Source organism: Emydura macquarii, unplaced genomic scaffold, assembly GCF_026122565.2.
Source record: "Emydura macquarii macquarii isolate MOO-44397 ecotype Brisbane River unplaced genomic scaffold, CSIRO-AGI_Emac_v2 contig_2321, whole genome shotgun sequence".
NCBI classification, from domain to species: Eukaryota; Metazoa; Chordata; order Testudines; family Chelidae; genus Emydura; species Emydura macquarii.
Window position 1 is genome coordinate 1,180,156 of NW_027132458.1, and position 25,622 is coordinate 1,205,777.

The window sequence follows — 25,622 nt, forward strand, 5'->3', positions numbered from 1 at the left end:
CAGAGTTCACCGCCACCTTTCCCATGGGTGGCAGGATGGCTCTGACCAGGTGATCCTGGATGGCACTGTGGTGCTGCTGTCAGGCTCTGGAGTGGGGCTTGCAGCTACACAGAATATGGAGCGGGGTCTTATTGGAGTAGCCGCACCTCCTGCATCGCTTGTTCCAATTCCCATGGCGGACGGCTCCGTTCAACAGGATGCAGTTGAGTCAGGCCCGGCAGATGAACCTCCCAGTCGGCGAATTGGGTGAAGCTGCCCGCAGGGAGGAAGTGGTTGCTGGCGTCTCACTTGCTTATCACCTCGAAGGCCTTGCCCTGATCTGGCTTCCACTTGAGGTTTTCCACGTACTGCACGTGGATGGCACCCTTCAGGGCCCTCTCCAGCATGCTCCTGGCTATCGGGGTGATGATCGTATTTTTGGTGGTTTTGACCTGTAGCGCCACCACTCCAAGTTCCTGACGCTCCTCGCACCATGTTAATGGCAGCCGATGAGTCTCTCCAGGCGTCTCGTGGCATTGCAGGCACGAGTCCAAAGTGAAGTGAAGTTGCCCCCATCCCGTCCAAACTGGCCAGCCAGGGAGCCACTCAGATATTTGGCAACATCTTGGTTGGAAGGGGTTCTGCCGATCTGCTTCTTGACGTCACGCATGGCGCTCGCCGCAATTTTCCTCACCGTGGCGTTGGGGCATGTCAAAAGGCAGAACGCGTAAGTGATCACCACGTCGCACAGGTCGCCCATACGAGGGACGTTTGTGCTGCTCTGCCTGTGTGCGATGTACACCAGCTTGTTTCTTCCATTTCTTCACCAGCTACCTGATGATGCCGTCCACCTTGTTGAGAGGCACCTTCATCATGGTGGATCCCCTCAGGACGAACGAGTTGCAGGGGATCAGGAAGGTAAAACATAATACACATTGTAACAACCATAGGAGTCCAAGGATTAAAGCAATAAAAAGAGATGCATTTGAATATCCTATTGACTTAGTACAATTCATTTAAATCGTGAAAGGATAGGCTGCTTCATGATTTATTAAAGTAATTTTATCACATAACAACCCAGTTTATTGTTCAGTTCACAGAAACATTTAGAGACCTATTCTAATCTCAGATGCAAAAGACAAATATAAAGTAACCGCAAATAGGACACAAACTAACTTGTTTTACAAGATATGTGAAGAGCTCATCTTACAGGTTTCTCTAAATCAAAGCAAATCTTGGCCCCAATTCAGGAAAGGATCCCTGATCAGCCTATGAGTCTTAAATAGGCCGCTTAAGCATGCTTAAAGTTATGCTTAACTGGTATCCTGACAGGATTTAAGCATGCACTTAAGCATGCACTGTACCTTTGTGAGCACGTATTGAGCCAAACTTTATCAAGTGGCAATGTAAGTGGCAACCGTAAAAAACATCTTTGGGCAGTTCCTCCTCCTATACTCATTGGCATCAGTTAGCTACATTTCTACCCCAAAATAATGCACGATATTTATAGCATAATAGGAAGGGTACTTGTGGAATTGTTTACCCTCAATAAGGTAACCAAATTATTGCTGAACGAGTGGGGCAGGCAACCTATTATGCTGAAAGTTAAGCAATAATCTTTAGCTCCTATTGGGGCTAGGCAGCCTCATCACCAATGAAGACTTTAATCTAATCTTAGCTACACAGATAAATGTATAGTAACTGCCAATAGTATATTGGTGGTTGTGACACACTGCAACCCCATGTACACCCTTATGATGTATTGTGTATCATTCACCTTCACCCTTATAGTGTAATAGTGTATTGTTCATGTAAAGTATGCCATGTAAGATGCCTTTTGAATGCTCCTGGCATACTGAACATTATTGTTATAGTGATATGCCTGTTGCAATGTCATGTGTATGGTTATGAGGCTTTGCTATGTAATATTCCCAAATATATGTCTCATGGCTTAAGACAGATCTAGGCAAAACTCTACAGAGCTGAGGTGGTTTGCACCTCATTAGGACTTGTATAGAGCAATCCAGCTCAGAATTTCAGGAATGAAGAACTGCCCCAGACATCAACAAACAAATCCACAAAGGACCACGGTGACTCAGGGCATGGAGGGAGTCATACATGGACATTGTTTGTGACTTGACCCTGAAGGAGGGATCATGGCCCTGGGGGGAGGCCGGGAAGGAATATGTTAAAAAGGAGAGATATTTTGCTTCTCTCTCTCTCCCCTCCCCCACCTCCATCTACATCTATATTTTTTATATTTAAAAAATATAAGCAATAGACAGCAGTGGTGAGCCCAACACCAGCTTCAACATAACAAGACAGATGATCTCTCCTGCAGACCTCCTCCACTTCCCCATCTTCAGGTGCTGCACCCTAATGCTGCTCTTGGCCCTGCCCCTGCTGATGATAGGAACCAACCTGGGGCTTCTCCATATGAGCGTCCCCAAAGTAGCTAAAACTAGATATAATTTTAAAAAAATACCATAAGACTAGCCACTTATTCACCCTGATTTGCTCTCTTAATTAAAACAACTGACATCAGTGAGTCCGGCTTCACATCAATATCAGTTAAATGTAATTTTCTATTAATTTCCTTTGGAATATTTTTGGGGAGTCATTTGTTTTGTTTCATGTCTTCTGTGTAAGGGAGGCAACAGCAGAACATAATGGCTCCCTTTCTGACACACTATTGACTATCATATAAATACATCTTAATACACTTTTATTATGCAGATTGTTATGAAATCAAGCCTGTAGAAAAAGCCTCACTTTAATTGTCAAGGTAGCTTTGAAATCAACAAACTTCAAAAAGCTGAATAGTGACCCTAATTTTCAAGAAAGAGTCAAAGATGAGCACATTTAGGATATGGAGTCATACCACTCCAGGAAGACCCACGAATGGATCATTGCAACCAAGGAAAGTTCTATAATAACATTTATCATGTTGCTATAGAAACTGAGAAAGTACAATTCCCTTCTGGCGCCAAAAACATATTCTATATACAACACTGGGCTACCGGCACTGTGAGCTTTGATAAGCATCATTTACAATTTAGTATTCCCTTACAGCAATAGCATATCAAAAATCTCCTTACTGAACATTTTTAGCAGTCTAATACATTTGACTAGTTTTATTCTTATGTGGCATTTGTTTGCATACTTTACTGAAATTTGTGGAAAGAATACAAACAGTAATACACAGAAAACATGCACAGAGATACCAGTACTTATAAGTTAGATTTTGACCCTGCCTGCATGGCAACTGTAAGTCAGAGGACCTAGACATGATGGGCCGTTAAACTAGTTACAAGCATGTCCCTCCACCAGCCAGGGGATGAAATCTTGCTATAGAAACACAGAGTTAAATTGAGTCAATGCTACAATTTTTAATTGAATTTTAACTCCATAGCACCCTCCATTCTGCCTCAAACATTATGAGGACAAAGTCGCAGCTGCTGTAAATCATTCAAGTTTGTAGAAAGATATTATTTAACTAATTAAAGATTTAATATTAATATTAAATCATCAAAGTTTGTAGAAAGATATTACCTCACCCACCTTGTCCCTCTGAAGGTTTGTAAGCTTTTTAATGAATAAAAAGAGAGACTTTTCTTAGCTGTACAAGATAGGTTTCTGGTAAAGAGGTGTGGATAAATGAATATTGAGTAAGGGTTTTAGCCAGCATGTTTATGGCTGGCACCCTGGATTATATATATATATTTTTGGTAAGGCAAAGTATTGTCTTATTAAAGAGCATTCTATATTCAAAATTCCTGCAATAACTCCTGTCACCGTACTCAAATTCTGCAGCCTTGGATGTTACAAAACCTTACTCAAGGGAGTATTCCTTACTCGTATGCCTAGTCCCATTTGTGGAACTACACATGTGAATGAGGATTAGTCCTGTGAATTAGCAAGATCAGGCTCTCCATACACAAGGTATCTAAGATTAAATATTGATTTTACTTGACATCTGTTCCTTATCTCTATGTACGCTCACACCTCAGAATTAAACAATTATTGTTAATTTACATAGACACAGTGATGAGCAATATTAAGCATATAAAATCCTAGGTACATATATGACTCCCATTACTATAATAGCTGAGTGCCAGTTTTTCAAAAACATTTAGGCACCTAAAGATGCAGACAGGCGCCTAGTGGGATTTTGAAAGCAGATTAGGCACCTAACTCTCACCAATTAACCTGCTTTGTGATTTTTGAAAATCCTTCCAGACACACATCTGCATCTATAGATACCTAAATACCTTTGAAAATCTGATCCTGATTATCACATATATTTATGCTCCTAACAGCCCATTACAGATAGTAACACCCCATTACTCCTTTAGCCTGCACCTGAATGTCTACACCACAGTTAAACAGCCCATTAGCCTGAGCTCCACAAGCCTGACTTAGCTGGGCATGGGCCAGGGGAAGGTTTTTAATTGCGGTGTAGACACCCCCTGAGAGAGACAAGGTGGATGACGGAATATATTTTACTGAACCAACTTCTGCTGGTGAAAAAGACACATTTTTAAGTTACACAGTGTCGCCCCCGAATTTGAGATTCTGCATGTACCTCGGAATTTGACAGTACTGCAGTCAGCCATTTTGTATGTTCAACCACTGTCAGCTGAAACCCAAACATTGCATAGCTAGAAATACTTTTAGTACCCTGACAGGCAAGGCCAAATAACTGCATGCTTGCAGTTTCCCTAATCAGAATTGGAGGAGGGAATACGAAGTGAACGTACTGTGAAAATAGATGGAATGTTTAGACAACCGACATTGATTTTAAGTGCCTTTGACATCTCTAACATGTAAGTTTTATTGTTATGACTATTGTCCTTGTCAGCAAAGCATTTCTAATGAATCGTTACTGGCTGTTACTAGGGAAATTGTTAGAGGCTATTCTGAGTTATGTGCTTTGTCCATAGAAAATGTATAAAAAGTTTAGTTAGAAAGCGTGCTTTGGAACAGTCCAAGGAAGTTTTCCTCTGGATAAGGATCTGACACCTAAGTTCCCCAGCAGCTAGATGGAAGGTAGGGCACCCTTGAAGCCTGGCTGTTGATTCCTCGAAACCATCTCAACTTTGGTAATTATAAAGGTTTAAGATGCTCTGAATGTACTGCTAACAGTTTGTGAGTGTGTGTGTGTACGTGTGCGTGCGTGCGCGCGCGCAGGGGGTACACCAGTATCTTACTCTCCTACACAGTTGTGTACAGCTAGCCCAGGTAACAGTCCAGCCTATAGAATGAAGGTATACAGTCAAAGAAAGTTGATATTACTTCATTTCCAATGAAAAAGTAAGTGCTATTTTACTATTTACTAATTGACTTCTCATTTTAACATTAGCATTCACATTAAAATGCAGAACAACAAAATGATACCACTGGGTGTATTTCACCCTAAAATCTCCAAGTGTTTAAAAAAGCTGGGAACTATTACTGTTTGTTGATTTCACTGCAATTTTATGCATAAGGACTACTCAAGTGGAGTATGGGTTTGCAGGATCCACCCCTGTGAGAAGATGCTTTTCCCAAACTATTTTGTTTAAGCCCATACACTGCGTAGAGTCAAAACTGTACCCTCTTCCTTAATGCCAAAGAAGTTAACACACACAAAAAAAAAATTCACCTCCTCAGCTGTAGCTGTTATCAGGGTTCCTCCCTCGGGATCGTTCAAGCCCACACCCTACTCCTCAGGCTATGTCTACACTGACGGCAGCAAAAAGTCGCCGCCGTCAAATCAACTTATCTGGATCGACTGAGTGGTCAGTGAAGACCTGCTCAGTCGATCCAGAAGTTGATGTACTAAAACCACCTCCTCAAGTGGTGTAGCGCTGCATCGACGGCGCAGTGCAGTGAAGATGGCACGCAAAACAAAAGCACAGAAGTCGACGGGAATTACTCAAGTTCTTTGCATACTTTGCGTAACTCTGATCGACTGCTGCCGAATCCCCGAGGTAAGTGTAAACCAAGCCTCTGTCTCTGTAAAAAGCCACTATCACCTGTCTGATGAGTCAGCTGAATCCACCTACTCTTTCCCCAGCAGGATCAAACCTATGCACAGGGTAGGTTGTATCGTAGCAGGCTAGAAATAAGTTGAGTATGTATTAGCATATAGGTGTATTGCTGGTGTCTGTATATGTTAATGTCATCAGTGAAGTATTTGCACCTTGTCTAATCCCAAACACAGTATTATTTGCAAGCAGCACACTTTTAGATCAGCATATCCTGCAATTAATGACAAACAACAGTTCCTAAAAGCACTTTAAAGTCTGACCTTACTGACTCTGCAGCCCAATCAGCCATTAGCTCTCCAGCTCTTGGGTGGAATTTACAAGCAACTTTGACCTGAGAAAATCCTAAGGGGATTTTAGTTAAAATATTAAGCTTTACTCTTCAGACAAGGCTATAAAACAACGGCATAAAGTAGTATATTTAGTATGGAGATGCAATTACTGACAGCTGTTAATCTTATTTCTCCAATACACATATAGCTTGTTTGCTTGCATATTTGGAACCTATGTAACAGGAGCTGTGGTACTTATCCTGTAGGTGAAAGGTTCTGACTTTACTTCTTGACATTCTTGTGAATGGACTGTAGTTCCAGGAGAAAAACAGTTACTAACCTTCCATAACTATTGTTCTTCGAGATGTGTTGCTCATGTCCATTCCCATGCTAGGTGTGTGCATGCACAGTTTCCGGAGATTTTTCCCTCACTGGTATCCATAGGACCAGCTCTAATGCCCACTGGAGCCACATGTGTATGTGCCAGTATAAAGGGTACTGCCAGCTCTGCACCCTCTCAATTCCTTCTTGCCAGTAACTCCAACAGAGGGGTAGGAGGGTGGGTCATGGAATGGACATGAGCAACACATCTTGAAGAACAGTTACATAAGATTAGTAACCATTTTTTCTTCATGTCCATTCCATGCTAGGTGACTCGCAAGCAGTACTCCCAGAGGTGGGCTCAGAGTCCATGGACGTGTTGATTGCAACACTGCTCTCCAAAAACTGGGAGTCATTACGGATCTCCTGGCTGATGGTGTAGTGGGACACAAATGTATGAACCAATGACTATGTTGTGGCTCTGCAGATGTCCTGGATTGGTACTTGCACGAGGAACGCTGCTGACAAAGCCTGGGCTCTCATGGAATAAGCCGTCATGATGGCCGGAGGTAGAACCATTGCCTGCTCGTAGCAAGCCTGGATACAGGCGGTTATGCAGGGTGGGATTCTTTGAGATGACACAGGTAGCCTGCTCATCCTTTCCGCTACTGCTATAAAGAGCAGTATGGATTTGTGGAAGGGCTTAGTCCTCTCAATATAGAAGGCGATGGCCCACCTAACATCCAATGTATGGAGCCAGACATTTCTCAGCAGCATGGTGAGGTTTTGGAAGAAAGACAGAAAGAAAAATGTCCTAGGTGTTGGGGAACTGCGGCACCACCTTTGGAAGGAAGGCTGGATGAGGGCACAGCTGGGGCTTGTCCTTGAAGAACACCATGTAAGGGGGTTCTGACGTCAGGGCTTTGATCTCAGAGACCCTCCTGGCCAAGGTGATCACCAACAGGAAGGCAAACTTCCAAAAGAGAAGCAGTATGGGGCAAGATGCTAAAGGCTCGAAGCAGAGCCCTGTGAGCCTCGACAGGATCAGGTTTAAGTCCCAGGAGAGATTTGAATCACGAACTTGAGGGTAAAATCTTTCCAGGCCCTTGAGAAACCTGACCACCATCTTGTGGGAGAACACTGATCTGCCCTGCACAGGAGGGTGGAAGGCTGAGATGGCTGTCAAGTGGACCTAAATAGATGAGAGAGCCAAACCTTGATGTTTCATGTGAAGCAGATAGACCAGGACAGACTGCAGAGAAGACCAGGATGGAGAGAGATTCCCTTCGGAGGCCCAACAAGTGAAACATTTCCATTTGGCCACGTAGATAGCCCTGGCAGAAGGCTTTCTGCTACTGAACAGACTTGCTGGACCTGTTCCAAGCAGGCCTGCTCTTTAGGGTTCAGCCACGCAATAACCATATCATTGGATGCAGGGAAGTGAGGTTCAGGTGAAGCAGCCAGCCGTGGTCTTGTGACATCAAGTCCGGGCAGGGTGGCAGCGTGAGTGGAGCTGCCACTGAGAGGTCTAGAAGCGTGCCAACCCAGTGCTGGCACAGCCACACCGGCGCTATCAGGATAACCTTCACCTTGCCCCATTTGACTTTTAGGAGGACCTTGTAAACCAAGGGGATCGATGGGGAGGCAAATAGTAGATGGTCTGCCCACGAGTTCTGTCTGGTGGTGAACAGGTCCACCTGAGGAGGCCCCCCACTTCTGAAAGTGGACACTGATGACCTTCCAGGTGAAGACACCTCTCATGGTGAGAAGGATCTGCTGAGGTGCATTTCGGACTCCAGGGAGAGGTAACCACCTCAAGGTGGATGGCATGCTTCACGCAGAAGTCCCACAGTTGGAGGGCCTCCTGGCACAGAGCTGAAGATTGAACCGTTCCCTGGTTGTTGATGTAAAACACTGATGTAAGTCTTGTCAATCAAGACCTGCACCACCTGGCCTGAGATCTGGAGAAGGAACACCTGGCAAGCCAAGCCTATCACCCTGAGTTCCCTGACGTTTATATGTAGGGAGAGCTCTTCCTGGGACCAGAGGCCTTGAGACTGTTGAGGTAAGCCCCACAGCACACGTCTGACACATCTGAAATGAAGGTTACCAATGGATATGGGGTGGCAAAGGGTGACCCTTCCATTACAGAACCTAGGTCTCTCCACTGAATCAGCAAAGCGAGGACCAGTGGCAGAATCGTGAGTATTGAGTCCAAGTGGTGTCTGCTCGGGGAGTAGGCTGATCCTAGCCATACCTGTAGGGGTCTGAGGTGTAGCCTTGTGTACTGCACCATGTAGGTACATGCTGCCATGTGACCCAACAGCTTAAGGCAAACCCAAGCAGTCATTTGTGGGTGGGTCGTAACTTTGAAGATTAGGTCTGTCATAGTTCAGAATCTGGCCTCCAGTAAGTAGCCTTGGCCTGGGTCAAGTCAAGCACTGCCCCAATGAACTCTATTCTCTGAACCAGGACCAGAGTTGACTTTTGTTCTTTTATCAACAGACCCAGTGCCCAGAAGGTAGCTCATACTGTACCGATGCTGTACTGGACCTGAGCCTGTGAGTGGCCTTTAGTCAGCCACTCATCGAGGTATGGGCAGACTTGCATGCCTCAACATCTAAGTAAGGCTGCAACCACTGCCATACACTTTGTGAAGACCTATGGGGCTGCCGACAGGCCAAAGTGAAGCACAGTGAACCGGAAGTAGCATTGACCCACTACAAACTTAAGGAATCTCCTGTGCCTGTGGAAGATGGAGATGTGGAAATAAGCATCCTTTAAATCGAGAGTGGCAGACCAACCTCCTAGATCCAGGGAAGAAATGATGGATGCCAGGAAGTCCATGCAGAACCTCTGTTTCTTGAGATATTTGTTGTGGCAACACAGGTTCAGGATGGGCCATAGACCCTCTTTGGCCTTCGGGATTAGGAAATTTTGGGAATAAAACCTTTTCCCTCTCAAGTCTCAAAGAACCTCCTCTACAACTCCCACATGTAGGAGGGCCTGCACTTCCTGGAGGAGAAGCTGCTTGTGAGAAAGGTCCCTGAAGAGGGACAGGGGTGGGTGAAGGGAGGTAGGAGGGAGTGATAGATGAAACTTGAAGGGGGTAATTGACTGTTATAGTGCTGAGAACCCAACAGTCCAATGTTACATATGACCATGCTGGGTCGAAGGGTGACAGGTGGTCCAAAAACCAAAAGGGGGGGATGGATCTTGAGTTGAGACTGGTATGCTGTCCTCAGGCACACCTTCAAAAGGCCTCATGGTATCTATGTGAGCCCAACTGGGAAACTGAAGCAGAAGGTAGGGCTGACCTTGTTTATAGCTCTTCCCTTTTCTTTTGAGGGCTCCTGTCTGGGAGGTGCCAGGAATCTGGATGGCTGCTGGGGCCTAATATGCTTCCTGGAGGCTGGGAGCATATAAAAGCCCAGGGAGCACAAACAGCGCCTCATGGTAACTGCTGACACCATAGCCCTGGCTGCTAAGTCAGTCACATCTACAGCTGCCTGGAGGGAGGTCCTGGCCACCATCTTGCCTTCCTCCACAATGCCTGTGAACTCCTGCTTCAATTCCTGAGGTAGGGAGTGCTTAAATTTGGCCATTGAGTCCCACAGATTAAAATCGTACCTCCCCAGCAGAGCCTGCTGGTTAGAGATACATAACAGAAGGCTGCCCATTGAATAAACCTTGCGTCCAAACAGGTCCAGTTTCTTAGCCTCTATTTCTGGGTGTAGCACTCGACCGCCCCTGTCTATTCCGCTTATTTGCAGTCAACACCATCAGGGTGGGGAGGGGAAAAGCCAATGCAAGTACTGAAACCCACTAGCCAGCACATTGTACTATTTCTCTGCCCTTTTTGAGGTAGGGGCAGAGATGAAGGGGTCTGCCATAGCACCCCAACAGGTCCCAACACTGCCTCAATAACTGGCAGGACCACTCTGGAGGGGCTGCTGCAGCCAGGATATCAATTAAGCAGCGAGCAGACTCCTTCAGCTCCTCAGCTCCCAGCCCCAAGTTTATAGCGACCCATTTCAGGAGCTCTTGATGGGCCCTGAAGTCATCCGGCGGGAGCGGGTTACTAGGGCCTGCAATCGCCTCATCCAGGGATGACAAGGAAAATGCCTGCACCGGAGGTGGGGGGCTTTCTTCCCCCACTTGCACCATGTCTATTGGGACCACTTCTGGGATCTCGGTACTGGGGTCAGTACCAGAGTCAGGATCTAGTGCCAGATGGGACAAAGCAGTGGCATGCCTCTCAGACGCCACCGAGTATGACTGATAGAAAGGGGGGGGGCCCAGTACTAGGGAAAACCCCCATGGGTTCCAATACTGCCACTGCATTAGCCAATGGTCCGGTAGCCAAGCGCCAGCTGGGGAACCAGTACCGAAGTCTGGTGCATAGGCAGGGTACTGGTATATCTTCAGATTCTTCCCTTGGAGATCATGGCAGCACACAGTACCCACTAGGCAGTGCTGGGGAACCAGTGAGTGACAATGGGTCAGAAACCGCCACAACAGGACCATGGAGGGTCTTCCTTTGGATGCTGCTATAATGGAGCTCACCATCCCTTGATCCCTTCTATCCCCAGTCACCCTGTCTGACAAAGGTTCTTGGGGGGTCGGCAGGACTGTGAGGGACATCAGATTCTTTGCTGCCTGGAAAGCCTCTTGAGTCAAAGAAGCCCGCAGATGTGAGGTCCCACAACTGCTCCCGGGAGTCAGAGGCGGGTCCCATACCAGACTTAACATTCTAGGTGGAGTCACCGAACCCAAGAAAGTCTCTGGGGAGGATGGGAGATGCTGTCGCAAGTCTCACTATGCCAGCCACTGCCCGCTTGTCCCTCTTCAGCACGTCTCTTGTGAGTGCCGTCTCTTGATGCACTGTTTCTTTTGCTTTTTCCTTGGCACTGTGGATGGAGAACGGTGCTGGTGCAGTGCTTCACAGAGACGCCGAAGTGCTCAGCGCCGATTTGGAGCAGCATGACTACGAGGACAGTCTGAAGGCTGCCTCCATGAGGAAGGCCTTCATACAAATGTGTCTGTTTTTGAGTGCACGGTCTGAAGCCATTGCAAATCTGGCATTTCTCTTTAACGTGGGTTTCCCCGAGGCACTTTAGACAGCTAGAGTGTGGGTCACTCACTGACATGGGCTTGCCACAGGAGGCACACGGCTTGACGCCCGGGGACCGGGGCGTGCCCAGACCCTGGGGCGAAAGTCCCTTGACAACAGGGACAACTATTCACACTACCATGTATGTTAATGCTAAGAATTACACACACTATTTACAATAACTATACAATATCTACAAAAGTCCAGCTCACTGGGAAAGAAGTCTTGCAAGAGCAAGAAGGATCGTTCCAAGCAACTATCACAGGCGATAAGAAGGAACTAAGTGGGTGTGGAGCCAGCGGCATTCTTTATACCAGCGCATACACACACAGCTCCAGGAGGTGCTAGAGTTGGTCCTACAGATACCACTAAAGGAAAAATCTCCAACAACCATGCACGTGGCACCCGCAGAGGAGTTAGCAAGGGAGCAATCCTTGGGCACTTTTGAGCATGGTGACTGGAATCATACCTGGTGCTTGTAAAATCTATGTTAAAAATGCTCCTTGTGCCCTCGCCACCTTGCTCAGCCAAGTAGACGCTAGTTCTATGAAATTACTTAAGGTAATTAAGTACAATGTTCAGAAATCAAAGTCATCTTCTGGAATTCTACTGCCCAAGAAAAAGGAAAATGGCCTTAAAACCTAGATTGTTCAAAGCTACTTGAAGTAAAGCTGTTCTAGGAATGAGGAATATGATCAGGTATGCCTTTACTGATTCAACAGCCAGTTAGTTACCAGTGTGTTTGACTTGGCATTTTGCCAACACAGGAAATTAATTACACAGAAGACATTTGTAAACACAAGTTAACTTTAATTTTATCCGCAAGACCTATGACACATACAGTACATACATTGAAGCCTTTTTAATATGATGAGCTAAGAGAATGATTTTTTTTTCTTTTTAGAAACTTGCTTTTTATTGTCTAGCTTGAGCCTGAATCCTGCAAAGTGCACAACAGTGCGAAGCACAAAGAGTAGAGTGTGACGACACTGGTAAAAATGCTTGTGCCCCATCTACTTTAGCATTTCCACCAGTGCTAGGCCAATTCTCTGAAAACTGCCAGCAGATACAAGGCCTTTCATTAACTGTACACATGTGTGTGGTTATTTCTCAAGTGGAGTAAGAAGAGTAGCCACTCAACTCTTCAGAGCTCTAGTCTTTCCTACACTGAGACTAATGATTCCTCTGTTTAGAAATGCAGAAGTAAAAATGGCAGTGATAAGGAAAACTGGCTTTAGCACTTCTAGCCGCAGCTGAAAAACTGTGCTAGAGCACTTAGAACTGGAGGATACATTTCATTTCATAACAACTTCTTCATACTGACAAATTCCATTTAACTGGAAAATCCACCAAGTTAGTACACAGCATAGCATCTTGAAAACGCACAGGATCTGAGTTCATTTACTCTAGCAATGTAAATAGCCTAGTGTACATAACACTTGTCAGGTCCTCTAGGCTGTGTTTCCCTCCCCTCTGCCTCATGTCTTTTACATCGTGGACGCTAATGGTAAAATGATATATGGCAAATTGCTCAAAATGCTGGTATCCAGCTTCTACAAGGGCTTTTCCCATTGCTAGCACTGCTGCAGCTGCACTTATTCTAAACCAAGGTGGGAAAAGTGCCAAAAATTGCCATTGGAAACACACCTGGTATATCTAGGTAAGTTATTAAGAACAGTGATTCTCACATGTGCCAGTGGTCTGAGGAGGTTCCATCATAAATGTGAAGCATGAACATTTGAAAGATAAGGTGGTCCCACCATAGCATCAAGTTTCAATTGTGCATGCATCACTCTTCAAGTTGAGAGCCTCTTTATTCCTTCCAGAGGTATCTTGTACACCTATGCCTGTTTGCATTGTTTCATGGAAAATAAGGCCAGTCTATTTGTTGGGCATTTCTTTGATACAATTTCAGCCATGATCAAATTTGCTGATGATACTAGGGGAGGGATAGCCAAGTAAAACAAAAAGTATGCCACCAACACAAAAGAAAAGACTCAAACTTTAAAATGAGCTGGTGAGATTATAGGTGTAGGAATAGCAGGCAATGATAGGATATTTGGTATGAATAATTACTGAGTTTTATATCATTTATGAGAAAAGAAACTGCACAGATACAAAATAGGTGGAAATAACGAAACCTACACTCGGCACTGAGTGAGATTATTTTCATCTAGTCACCTTAAACACTGCTCCGTTTTTACCTTTTCGTTTAATCATGCAGTAGAATTATCTCAGGGAAGGTATGGGAATAGGATTGGGAGCTTCTGAGATGTAAAAAAAAATGTTGAGAACCACTGATTAGAATCCTGCTATAAGAAGTTACAAAAGAGCATTACAGCAGAAAACGTAAAATGTATTTAAGAAACTACAGTGAAACTAGACAACCTTTCCAGCCAGCTAGGCGTTACACAGTTCCTATATAAAGGATAATGAAATAATATTGGGAAAAGAAAAAAATCTGTATGCAAATCATTTTAATAATAACGAAGGGAAAAAACCTCAAGGAAGGCCCTTGGTTATTTTTATTTTGTGTATGCAGAGGTTTTACATGGGATGCAATACTGCTACATCTTTCTTCAAATGACACATTAACTTAAGTTTTCCCAGTAGCTAAAATGATATGTATACTATGGTATCAGAGAGGAAAAACTATATGAAACTCATTTGCCCTTCTGAGGCAATGGCACTTTCATTAGTTTCAATAAATCTAACCACCTAGCCAAAGAATGTTAAGTCTGACTTCGTCATAAATTTCTGGTTGCCTATTAGTAAGCTTTTTATATTCTGCTAGCAAAGTGGATTTGGAGCCATCTACCAATTTCAGATCTTTTTAGCTTGCATTCTTGTTATATGATTTCCGCTGTATCAATGTCTACTCTCCTATATTATCTTAAGCAGTTCTTGACCTTTGTTACCATTCATAGCAAAATAACATTATTTTCAATGCCAAAGTCAGATCTGCAAAGTAACTACTAAAATTTCAGAGGAGAAATATAAAGCTCTGTATGGTACAAGCAGTCCTCCTGAAACCCCTTATATATATATTCTATACAACACATTTCATGTGAAAGCTTTAATAAGTTCCCTTACAATAAATAAACTTGCTATGCAAAATCTATCGATCTCTTGATTTTGCCAATCTTCAAAAGTTTATAAAGGTGGTTTTAGTTTTTTTATTAACAATTTCCTATATAAAACTGTACTGTACATGTAACAAAAGGAAATATATCACTATTACATCAAGATAAAAAACAATATCCTCATATGGGTCTATAACCATTTTTGTAACAATAAAACTCTGCACAATGTTAACGTGCAAACAGTGCTTTTTGTCTTCTACAGAAATTCTAGCTTGTTTTATCTGACATTTCTAAAAACATAATCATGCTGGCAGATCTTGCCAATTAGTTACTTTTTAAAAAATTAAGACTACATAGAAATAGCTTCAAGAATTGATCTGAGTTGTTACAAGTTACAAATTGTATTTAAACAAGGCAAAAGCTTCTTATATGGTGACATTTTGGTGATATTCTCTTGTGTAAATATCATCCCTTTGATCATACTAAATGCCTTTTCCCTACTCTCCTCCACACCATAAAAATATTTACAGTATTTTATGTAACCTGTGTGTGACAGAACATACCCCATGTTCACACCCTACACACTATTGTAATAATCTTTGTACAAAGTATATCTTCTAAGGTGTCATTTGAAAACTCAATTTGCTGGTCTGTACTGTCCTGGTAAAATACATGTGGCAACATTATTGAAGTTATAAGATTCCCCTACATGATATTATTAACACATGTTCCAAACCCCACAGCTCTACCCAGGCAGAAGTTCAGATTTGTCCTAAACAAAGGAAGGAATGTGTGCTTGCCTTAATTTGCATTTCAGCAGTATACAGAGTGATCAAGCAGGGAGGAAAAACAAAGGAAGTTCAAAACATGGGGGAAAAGCCAGCAGGGAATATCTTTCCACATAGACTCTGTCTCCTGGGTCTCAGCTGGAAAGGTTTTACAAAAGAGAGACAAAATATAAAAAGGAGGGACAAATACTCCAAGGCACCTTCTCTCTCTCTCTGCCCATCACATTCACTACACCTGAAGAGACAAGGAAAGAAGCCGTTGGACTCCGGGGGAGGGGTCCTGACCTAATGAGGTTAGTCAGTAAGACTGCTGAAAGCATGTGGTGAGAAAACTTTGCTTTGTATCTAATGTCATTTGTTTAGTTAGGCATCAATAAGCGTTTTATCTTTCTTTTGCTTGTAACCATGTCTAACTTTTATGCCCCATTACTTGTACTCACTTAAAATCTCTTTCTTTGTAGTTAAGAAACTTGTTCTATTGTTTTATCTAAACCATTGTGTTCAAGTGGAAGTTTCTGGGTAACTCCATTTGGGGTAAAAAGTTGTGTGCATGTTATTCCCTTAAAGGAACAATGGACTCAATATATTTGTACTGTCTAGGAGAGGGCTGGGCAGAACAGGACATTCATTTCTGGGGGGGAATTCTGAGATGATGAGTATGTTGGGGTCACCCTGAAGCATAACCAGGGCTGGTAAGAACCAAGGTATGGCTAGCTGGCTGTGTGCTGGGAGTGACTTACATGCTGGAGGCTGTTTGTGAGCAGTTCGGGCCCAAGGCTACAGTAGCAAGGCATTGTAAAGGGCACCTCAGGTTAGAGGGCAGGGGTGACACAGCTACTCATTAGTATGGATTGCAGCCTGGTATGTCACACTGTGCAGAAACCAGCCACAACAATTGAAGCCACAAATGAACTGGTAACTTTGTAAAAACGATCCATTAGTTAACAAAGGTCTGAATTTAATGTCTGGTCACTGAAAATGTTACAATCAATCAAGCTGTGGTAGAGAAATGTGGCTTTATCAGCAGTGCTCATAGAAACTCAGGAAACTAGTTGCACAGGGATTCTTTGTGAAAGCATGCAAACAGCACTGCACCCCAGCCCCAAAGAAGGAAACATTCCTTAAGCCGACTACATGGGCTGTTATGTACTGGTGGAGTCCATTTTGCCATTAGTTTGTGATATTTCTCACCCTCCCTTGCCCAGTTTTCACAAGTAAATGGCTATTATTAATCAACAACTTTTATAGACAACTTCGGAATCAAATCCTTGACCACTGCACAACCCCTGAATAAATAAGCTTTTCACAGGGATTCTCCCTGGGAATGAAAGGTCATGGAATCATTTCTTCAGGCTGTGGGGAACTAGAATCACAGCCTGGCCACTGCTGCCGCATCTTTTCCAACTTTTGTACTCTCACTTCATTAGGATGCAACTGGCCATGCTCAAGTAACCATTGGCTAGTTCCTCATTCCTCTTCTAGCCCTCCCGGCACTATCCCTAACCCTCCCCCACACCACTTCATTTTGCAGTGAAGTGAACCAGTAGAATCCTTGATATGAAAAGGGTACATCAGAGTCTCCCTGCGTGTTCCCTCCACATCCTGCCCTTTCTCTGCACAGCAGAACTACACCACCACTATTTGAAAAAGCTGAGCAGGATCTTGCTTATTGATCAGGACATACAGATGAACAAGGACAGACACAGGGATGGATTTTAAGCAGCAGGCCACAACTTCATTAAAATTTTACATAGAAGAAAGGCACTATCTATCCATCTCCCCAAGCCAGAGGGTGAGGAAAATTGTCTTTCATACTTAGTTTGCTTTGCTTTGTAATGGTTTTTATTGTTGTTTTTTAATGATTTTGTATGTGATTGAAAGCAGAAGTTGACTATTTGGTCAGACAAAAGTTTTCAATACAATATACTGTACAATAGTGTGTGTGTGTGTGTGTGTGTGTGTGTGTGTGTGTGTGTGTGTGTGTGTGTGTGTGTGTGTGTGTGTGTGTGTGTGTGTGTGTGTGAGAGAGAGAGAGAGAGAGAGAAGAGCTTACTTAACCTATTCATTTCCATAAAAATGTATTCAAATGTTTTTTTTAAAAAGAAATCAGTTATGGTATTTAACCAAATAACTGAATCTGATTATAATTACAAATCAAAATAAAAGTTCTGTGCTCAATACATTCAAGTTGCATAATATGAAAAATACTTATTATGGATGCTGAAAGGGCAAGTTACTCCAGTTTGTTCAGTAAATATCTTGTTCGTTATCCAGACAGGACAATCAAAATAAATATATTTTAATAGAATCTCTGACCTCAGCCTCTCTTTTTCTTTCTTGCGAAGGTTGAAATCTCGTTGGACCACGTGAAGGACATGCTCTGCTTCATCATCAGTCAAACCAGACAGATCCAGTTTCCTCCCCATTATTTGCAATTATAAGCAATTACCTGAAATCACAAAAGGCAACAAAGTACTGAATGAACAACTTGAAAACATTGTATGGCTTCAATGGGACTGCGGTGGCCATAACATTCGAGGAGAAAATCTCTTTGTATTTAATTCTTTTTTAAATCTCTAACCAGTGCAAACATTTAGTGGGATTGTACATCATAGTGAATTTCATTCATTTCACCTTGATTTCAAATAGGAACTCAAAAGTTATTTTCAAAAATGGACAAATATTATTTCTATCACTTGGTAATTGGCAACATTGAGTGCTAATCTACCTATAAGTAATACGTTACAGTGACCAAAGGGAAATTTAGAAATTCCAAGAGTTCAAAATCAAATCAATTACACAGACTTTGGAAATTAATAACATACAATTTTATCTCACATGAAAGCATAGGATTTTTAAAAAATTCCCATCCAGATCCTTATGGAGGAGCAAGATTCAAGCTTCTGAACGTCTTGCCCTATTGAGCTAAATGTCTTGAGTTACCCGTATTGTCTTAATCCATTAAGAAATGTTTTTCCAGAAAACCGCCCTTAACAGAAATTTGGCTCACCCTGAACAACTCTGTGCCAAAACTATGTGGAAAAAAGAAAACACCCAGAGTGGAAGATTCACCCCAAACCAATGCAGTAAATAACTACTAATTTAACTTTAGCCTTGGATGTCAAATTTTAAAGACTGGAAAACAAAGTTGAAGTGTTGAACAAGTTGAACAATACTATATCTGTGGAAACAGAGGAACTGAAACAGAGAGCATTTGATTTAGAAGCTAATGTCAGACAAATTAATGAGATCCAGCAGGAGCCAAAACTACGGTTTAAGGCATAACAAAATAATTGGAAGACTTGGGAAATCATGAGAGCTGAGAAAACATCCAAATAATGGGATTGAGAGAACATAAAATAGGAAAGTTCAATAAAATATTTGAGGACTGGATATGAAAATTTTTGCAAATGGATAGTAAGAAAAAATCATTATGTTTGAAACAGAAGTACATACAACAGATTCAAATTAAAAACGGGAAGTGTAAACAACAGATTTATTGGCAAACAAAGAGCAGCAAGGCTGTAAGACTCTACAACTTCTAGGATCATCAACAAGAGATTTGGGGCATGTCTCACTCCAAAACAAAAAACCAAAGAAGGAAAGAACAGGATCTCATTCATCTAGGACTATGCCATCAATATACAGAAGGGGAAAGGAGATTTTTTTTAAAAATTGCATAAATAGTTCCACAATCCACAGATCAAATTTGCTCTGCAGCCTGCCATCCCAAAAAATCACCTATAAAAAGAACAAACCCTTCCTCATCACCGACAGATGTTCTGAGTTATCTACATGGAATCAAAGACTATCTCAAAACTTGATGAGATATTTTTTTTACAGATAAGAAAATATATTGAAATGGATAACCTGAGGGACTCAACTGGTTTAGACCCCATTATCTAAGCACTTCCATTGCCTCTATCAAGATAGTATCAGTATGGATCTTTTTTTTCTTATGTTTAAGCATCATAAAAGTCCTAAATGTGAAACAAAGAAGAGGCTGTTAAAAAGTCAATTCCCAGAGCTTGCTCCTACCTGTTTGGAAAACGATGGACCAATATTCTGTTTGTTTTCCTTTTTATTTAATTTTAGTTTGTGTTGTTTATTAAACTGGTAATTTCAACTATCAATATTAGCTCCTGTGAAAATTTTTACCAGAAAGGGAACCCGGAAATCATGCATGTTATTCTTAGTTTCATATGGAAGCCACAGCATCCAGCCATTGCAGACCCATTTTGAACTCTGACTGATTTCATAAAAAAATTTACAAAGAACTCTCAGAAGTTCTTATGTGTAAAATTATCAGCAGCTTTGTATATACTACAGGTTTAGAATCTAAAATGGCTGAATATAAAACCATTTTTTCTAAGAATGTGTATAGCCCAAAGATATATCTGAGCAATACACTTAAACAAATAAAATTATGGCATGGAATTAAGTGTTAGAGAAAGTGGTGAAAATGTGAAACATGCTACATTTCATCCTTGAAATAATTTTCCAAAATAAGATGGCCCATTTGTTGCCAACACCTCAGTTGAAAATGCATTTGTGTTGTTTTTACTGTATTTCATCTGCTCCAATTCTTTAATTTTCAGTTCTTTGAAAGGGAACTGCACATATGTGGAAGGAGAATGTCATTTAGTTTTTTCTACTCATTAGGCTATTGCTGAACTTTAAAATTCACTCTAACTAAAATCTTATATTTTACCACTGAAAATACAAATAAATAGATGTTATGGTATGCTAGAGGTTATCAAGACCTTGTTCATAAATGTCTGAAATTAAATTATAAACTCTTTGGGTGAAGAATTGTCTCTTAATATGTATCTTAACAGGCACAATAAGACCATGATCCTGATTTGGTCCTTCTCATGTCACCACAAAGCAAAAACCAAACAAAATTTATAAGTTTAAACAAATGACAAGAAAATTTTGATTAAAAGGACATTTTAAAAGTAAAATTACTCACTTTTATAGATAATGGAAAGTTAGTGCCATGAAAACAAAGGACTAATATACAGAGGCAAGACTAGAAACTAACAGACTTTCAACTCTCCTTTTTTAATTTACTTCCACTAGGATTGAAATTTGATGTGAACCGCTTCAAACCAGTAACAGAACTTTTTTTTTTTTTTGGTGGCTTGAATCAAAACTGAACTTGAACACACTGAATGTAACTTGAACCCAAATCGAAACAAAATAAATACCTACCACCAGAGGCCTGAAAATCCCTCTTACAAAGGGAAAAGAAATTATTGTGGTAAGACAGAGTGAATTTCCCAAATAACTTTAATTTCCATGGTTTTTCTGGGGGAAGGCATGCTGTAGTTCAAAAGGAAGTAAAGCTATTATCCAATCAATTCCAGCAAATGCCAGGAAAAGCTTCTCTGGTAGGGCTTGCGGTGTTCTGAGGCAGTCACCAAAAGGCTAGAGATCAAACATGACTTTCACGGCTTTAGGAAAAGTCGATTGCTGTCAAAAATCTTTTGCGCAAATTTTATCTTCCAATACTTATTGCAATGTTCTTGGAAACTTTATCAAATTAGTATTTGAAAGCTTGATACCAGATTCCATCCATAAACCATGACCTGTCCACATTCTGCCAATCTCCAAAGAGAAACAACTTTCCTGATAATAACTAAACTTTGCAGTTCTATGAGACCTTTTTTTCTGGTAATGTCAGGACAATTTAAAAATATTAATTATGCCAGAAAACATTGCAATGGCCAAAGAGTTAAATGCTTTTTTTGTTTCAGTTAGCAGTGAATTGGATGACTAACATATCAGCATAAATGGGGTAGGATCTGAGGCTCAGATAGGAAAAGAACAAGTTAAGAATTACTTAAACAAATTAGATATTTTCAGGTTGGCAGGGCTGGATGAAATAAATCCCAGAATACTTAAGGAACTGGATGAAGAGATCTCTGAGTCATTAGCAATTATCTTTGAGAACTCGTGGAGGATGGGAGAGACCCCAGAGGACTGAAAAAAGGAAAATATAGTACCTATCTATAACAAGAGGAATAAAGACAACCCAGGGAATTATAAACTAGTCAGTTTAATTTCAGTACCTGGAAAGATAATGGAGCAATAATCAAACAATCAATCAATCTGTAAGCACCTAGAAGAAAATAAGGTGATAAGTGCTGGTTTCAATTAGAGTAAATGGTGGAATCTCTGTAAATTAGAGTTTTTAAATCATGATTTGAGAACTTCACTAACTCAACCAGAGGTTATGGGTCTATTACAGGAGCGGGTGGGTGAGATTCTGTAGCCTACAATGTGCAAGAGGTCAGACTAAATGATCACGATGGTCCCTTCTGGCCTTAAAGTCTGTGTGTCAACATGGATTTGTCAAATACAAACCATGTCAAACCAACCTATTATTCTTCTTTGACAGGGTAAAAAGCTTGTGGATGGGGGAAGTAGTAGTTCTGATATATCTTGACTTTAGTAAGGCTTTTGATATGGTCTCACATGACCTTCTCATAAACAAACTAGAGAGACGTAGCCTAGACAAACCTACTGTAAGTAGAGCCCTGAGCAGATACTAAAATTTGGATCCACATCTGCAAGAACCAACTTGCATGTGACCCGTGATCTGCACTCTGTCTTTTATCTTTGTCACATCTTACACTGCACCAGCAGGCTATCTCACAGTGCCTCTCAGGAGGCGTGTCTGTGTGCCTGCATGTATACTGTATAAGAAAGCTTTATGGCTTAAAAAATGTGCACACTAATATTGTTGTTATTATCTTATTATACAACAGGCATCAGAACAAATAGCTTTTTACACACAAAAATTATAGAATAAACATCTCAAGTCAATAATGCTCAAAATCACAAACTGAACTAGAAAATAAAAAAGTGGGCATTTATTTAGCTTGTGACTCATAAAGTCATCACACTTAGAGCTCAGCAATCCCAGTTTCTTTGCACCAGCCACCAGCTCTTTGGCTTAGGGTTGGTTTTCCCCCTGTAGCGGTTGGTGTATTGAGGAAATTAGCAGTGTGTTTCCATCCAAGTTCCTGCCCTTATCAGTCAGGGTTTGCAATCTTCTCCCAACAGCTGGGATGTCAGAGGCTGAGGAGGGAGCCCTCCCATTCTTGTCGTGTAACTGTCAGTCTTCAGGCTTCCTGCTCAACGCTTCTTTCTTGCTGTGGTCTGCAATATTCCACTGATTTAAAGCCCTGCTGAGGTCTCAGTCAATAAAGCTGTTTGCTGCATGTGGTGCAGTGTCTTCCCGGTGCTGTTGAGGAAAACAATGCCATGAGTACTAGTTCTTCTGGCAGGCTGCTTGCGTTTAATTGATCACAGAGCCCCCAGACTAGGATTATCTGCATCATCCAGTGTGAGTTGCTGATAAAGAAGTGACTGAAATTGTTGATATGCTAATAGTCCACACAGTGCAAGAAACAGGAAGTCTGTTCTCCCTGTGGAAGCATGCAAGGGGAATACGATCGCAGGGCTACAGTGCTTAATTTTTGCCGGTGCTAAGCCCCAGCACCTCTCAGTTTGGCAGGTCATCCTCCTAGGGGGGCTGAGAGTGGGAGAAGCAAGGAGCACTGACAGGTGCTCCGTGACTCCAGGTCAGTTTCCCCACATGGGCACAGGAAGGGGTTCAAGATTTAGGGACGAAGGGGCACAGTACAGGGGTGAGGGGCACAGGTGATGGGTGCAAGAGGGGGGATGAAGGTGCTCTTCGGCTGCCCTGCAAGTGCTTATTTTGTGCTAGGGCTGAGCCCTGACACCTCTTTCAATACAAATTAAGTACTGCAGGACTATCTAGCAGCCCTGAATTGCGGGACTTCATCTTAGATGTCTTCCTCAGGACAGCCGATTTTCTTTGAAATATTACTGTGTAAAAACATTAAATCATCCACAGTTTCAGGCTTAAGTGAAGTACGAGTCTCGTTATTTGTGTGACCAGAGACTGAGAAGGCTCTCTCAGAGGGAGCACTGGATGCAAGGATGGAATGCACAAACCGTGTAACTCCACTGTGAAGGGGAAAGTTGTGCTTGTGTTGTGTGCACCACGCTAGCAGTTGCTCATCTTCATTCTCTGTCAGCTTCAGGGTGATATACGGCTTTCTGACTTATTTTGCAGAAGCTGCTGCGTCCCTCTCCAACTGATCTGATACAGCAATAATGAAGTCGGGAGAGGTTTCCTAAATTGCTTGGCTGCCTAAATTGTGGCAATAGGAGCATGGGCGATTTTGCTGCTTGTCTTGAGCTATCACCTCCCCTTTCTCTGTATAGTGGGGGGGAGAAGGGGAATATAGGATCTGGAATGCGGGGAAGCAGCTTCATAGGCTTTGAACTGCAGACAGCTGCTTCCCTGCCTTCGAGATCCTATATTTAGAGAATTACAAAATTTGTATCCGCATCCGATCCGCAAAAATTGTCCACAGATATAAAGTGGATAACCCCAGATTCGCAGGGCTCTAATTATACGGTAGTTCTACAACTGGTTGGAAAAGCACACTCAAAATAGTTATCAATGGCTGATAATCAAGGGAGGAAGTGCACATTGTTTGAATGGGGTCCCGCAGGGATCTGTCCTGGGTCTGGTTCAATATCTTCATAAATGATTTGGATAATGGCACAGAAAGTACACTTATAAAGTTAGTGGACAATACTAAGCTGGGAGGGGTTGCCAGTGCTTTAGAGGACAGAATTAGAATTCAAAATGATCCTGACAAACTGGAGAAGTGGTCTGAAATAAACAGGGTGAAATTCAAAAAAGACAAATCCTGAGTTTTATACTTAGGAAGGAAATATCAACTGCAAAAATACAAAAAGGGTAACGACTGCCTAGGAAGGAGCATTGCAGAAAAAGGATTGGGGGTTACAGTGGATCACAAACTCAATATGAGTCAACAACATAACACTGTTGTTAAAAAAAGCAAACATCATCCTGCGATGCATCAGGAGGAGTGTTGTAAGCAAGACCCAACAAGCATAAGCATGTGCAGCATGTTTCATTAGGGTGTGCACCCAGGTAATCTTTGGCGGGGTTGTCAAACTCAACTCCACCAGCGATTTCTCGCAACATCCTAGTCTCTGCCGAGAAATGACACGAGACAGGGTATTTCGGCGGCAGATCGCGGCGTCTTCCTGTCTGCCGCAAAAAAGCGCTGCTCCATCCACCGAGAAACCGCGTGCCCTCCAAACTTTCGGCGGCACCGTTAAACACAGACCGATGGCGCTGCGGGCCACATAAAAAAGGTATGAATGATGTGCCGCATTAGGGTGTGCCTGGGCACGGCCAGCACACCCCATGCGTATGCCTATGACGACAAGTAATTCTTCCACTCTAATCAGCACGGATAAGGCCTCGACTGGAATATTGTGTCCAGTTCTAGGCACCACATTTTGGGAAAGATGTGGACAAATTGTCGAAAGTCCAGAGAAGAGCAACAAAGATCATTAAAGGTCTGGAAAACATGACCAACAAGGAGAGATTGAAAAAAAATTTGTTTCTTCAGTCTGGAGAAGAGGGAGGACATAACAGTCTTCAAGTACATAAAAGGTTGTTATAAAAAGGAAGGCGATAAGTTTTTCTCCCTAACCGTGGAGGACAAGACAAAAAGTAATGGGCATAAATTGCAGGAGGGAGATTTAGGTTAAATATTAGGAAAAGCTTCCAAACTGTCAGGGTAGTTAAGTACTGGAACAAATTACCTAGGGAGGTTGTGGAATCTCTGTCATTGGAGGTTTTTATGAACAAGTTAGACCAACATCTCTCAGGGATGGTCTAGATAATTCTGAGTCCTGCTTCAGTGCAGGGGACTGGACTAGATGACCTATCAAGGTCCATTTCAGTCCTACTTTTCTATGATTCAACACCTTTATAAATGATAGGTCGACAGTATGTCTTTCAAATGTGTCACGGCATGATCTTTAATTGAGCATCCTAAAAAGCATGAAAGATTTGAGAGTGATACCAAATCATTCTGAAAGCATAAATAACTGCTAACCTTAACTGATACTAAGTGGCAGGACTTTTTGCCACCTCTCAAGGATGAGGAACC

The 25,622-nt window shown here is 42.3% G+C and overlaps 1 protein-coding gene across 3 annotated transcripts in view; it reads right to left on the reverse strand.

The window, feature by feature from the left end:
• Positions 1–25,622, reverse strand: part of MYRIP (myosin VIIA and Rab interacting protein) — a 338,330-nt gene that overhangs the window by 294,684 nt on the left and 18,024 nt on the right. For all 3 annotated transcript variants that reach the window (XM_067560853.1, XM_067560851.1, XM_067560850.1), the window contains exon 2: positions 17,902–18,034. In XM_067560853.1, the coding sequence (XP_067416954.1) occupies positions 17,902–18,011 (110 nt within the window). In that variant the 5' untranslated portion in view covers positions 18,012–18,034. The remainder of the gene's footprint in view (positions 1–17,901; positions 18,035–25,622) is intronic.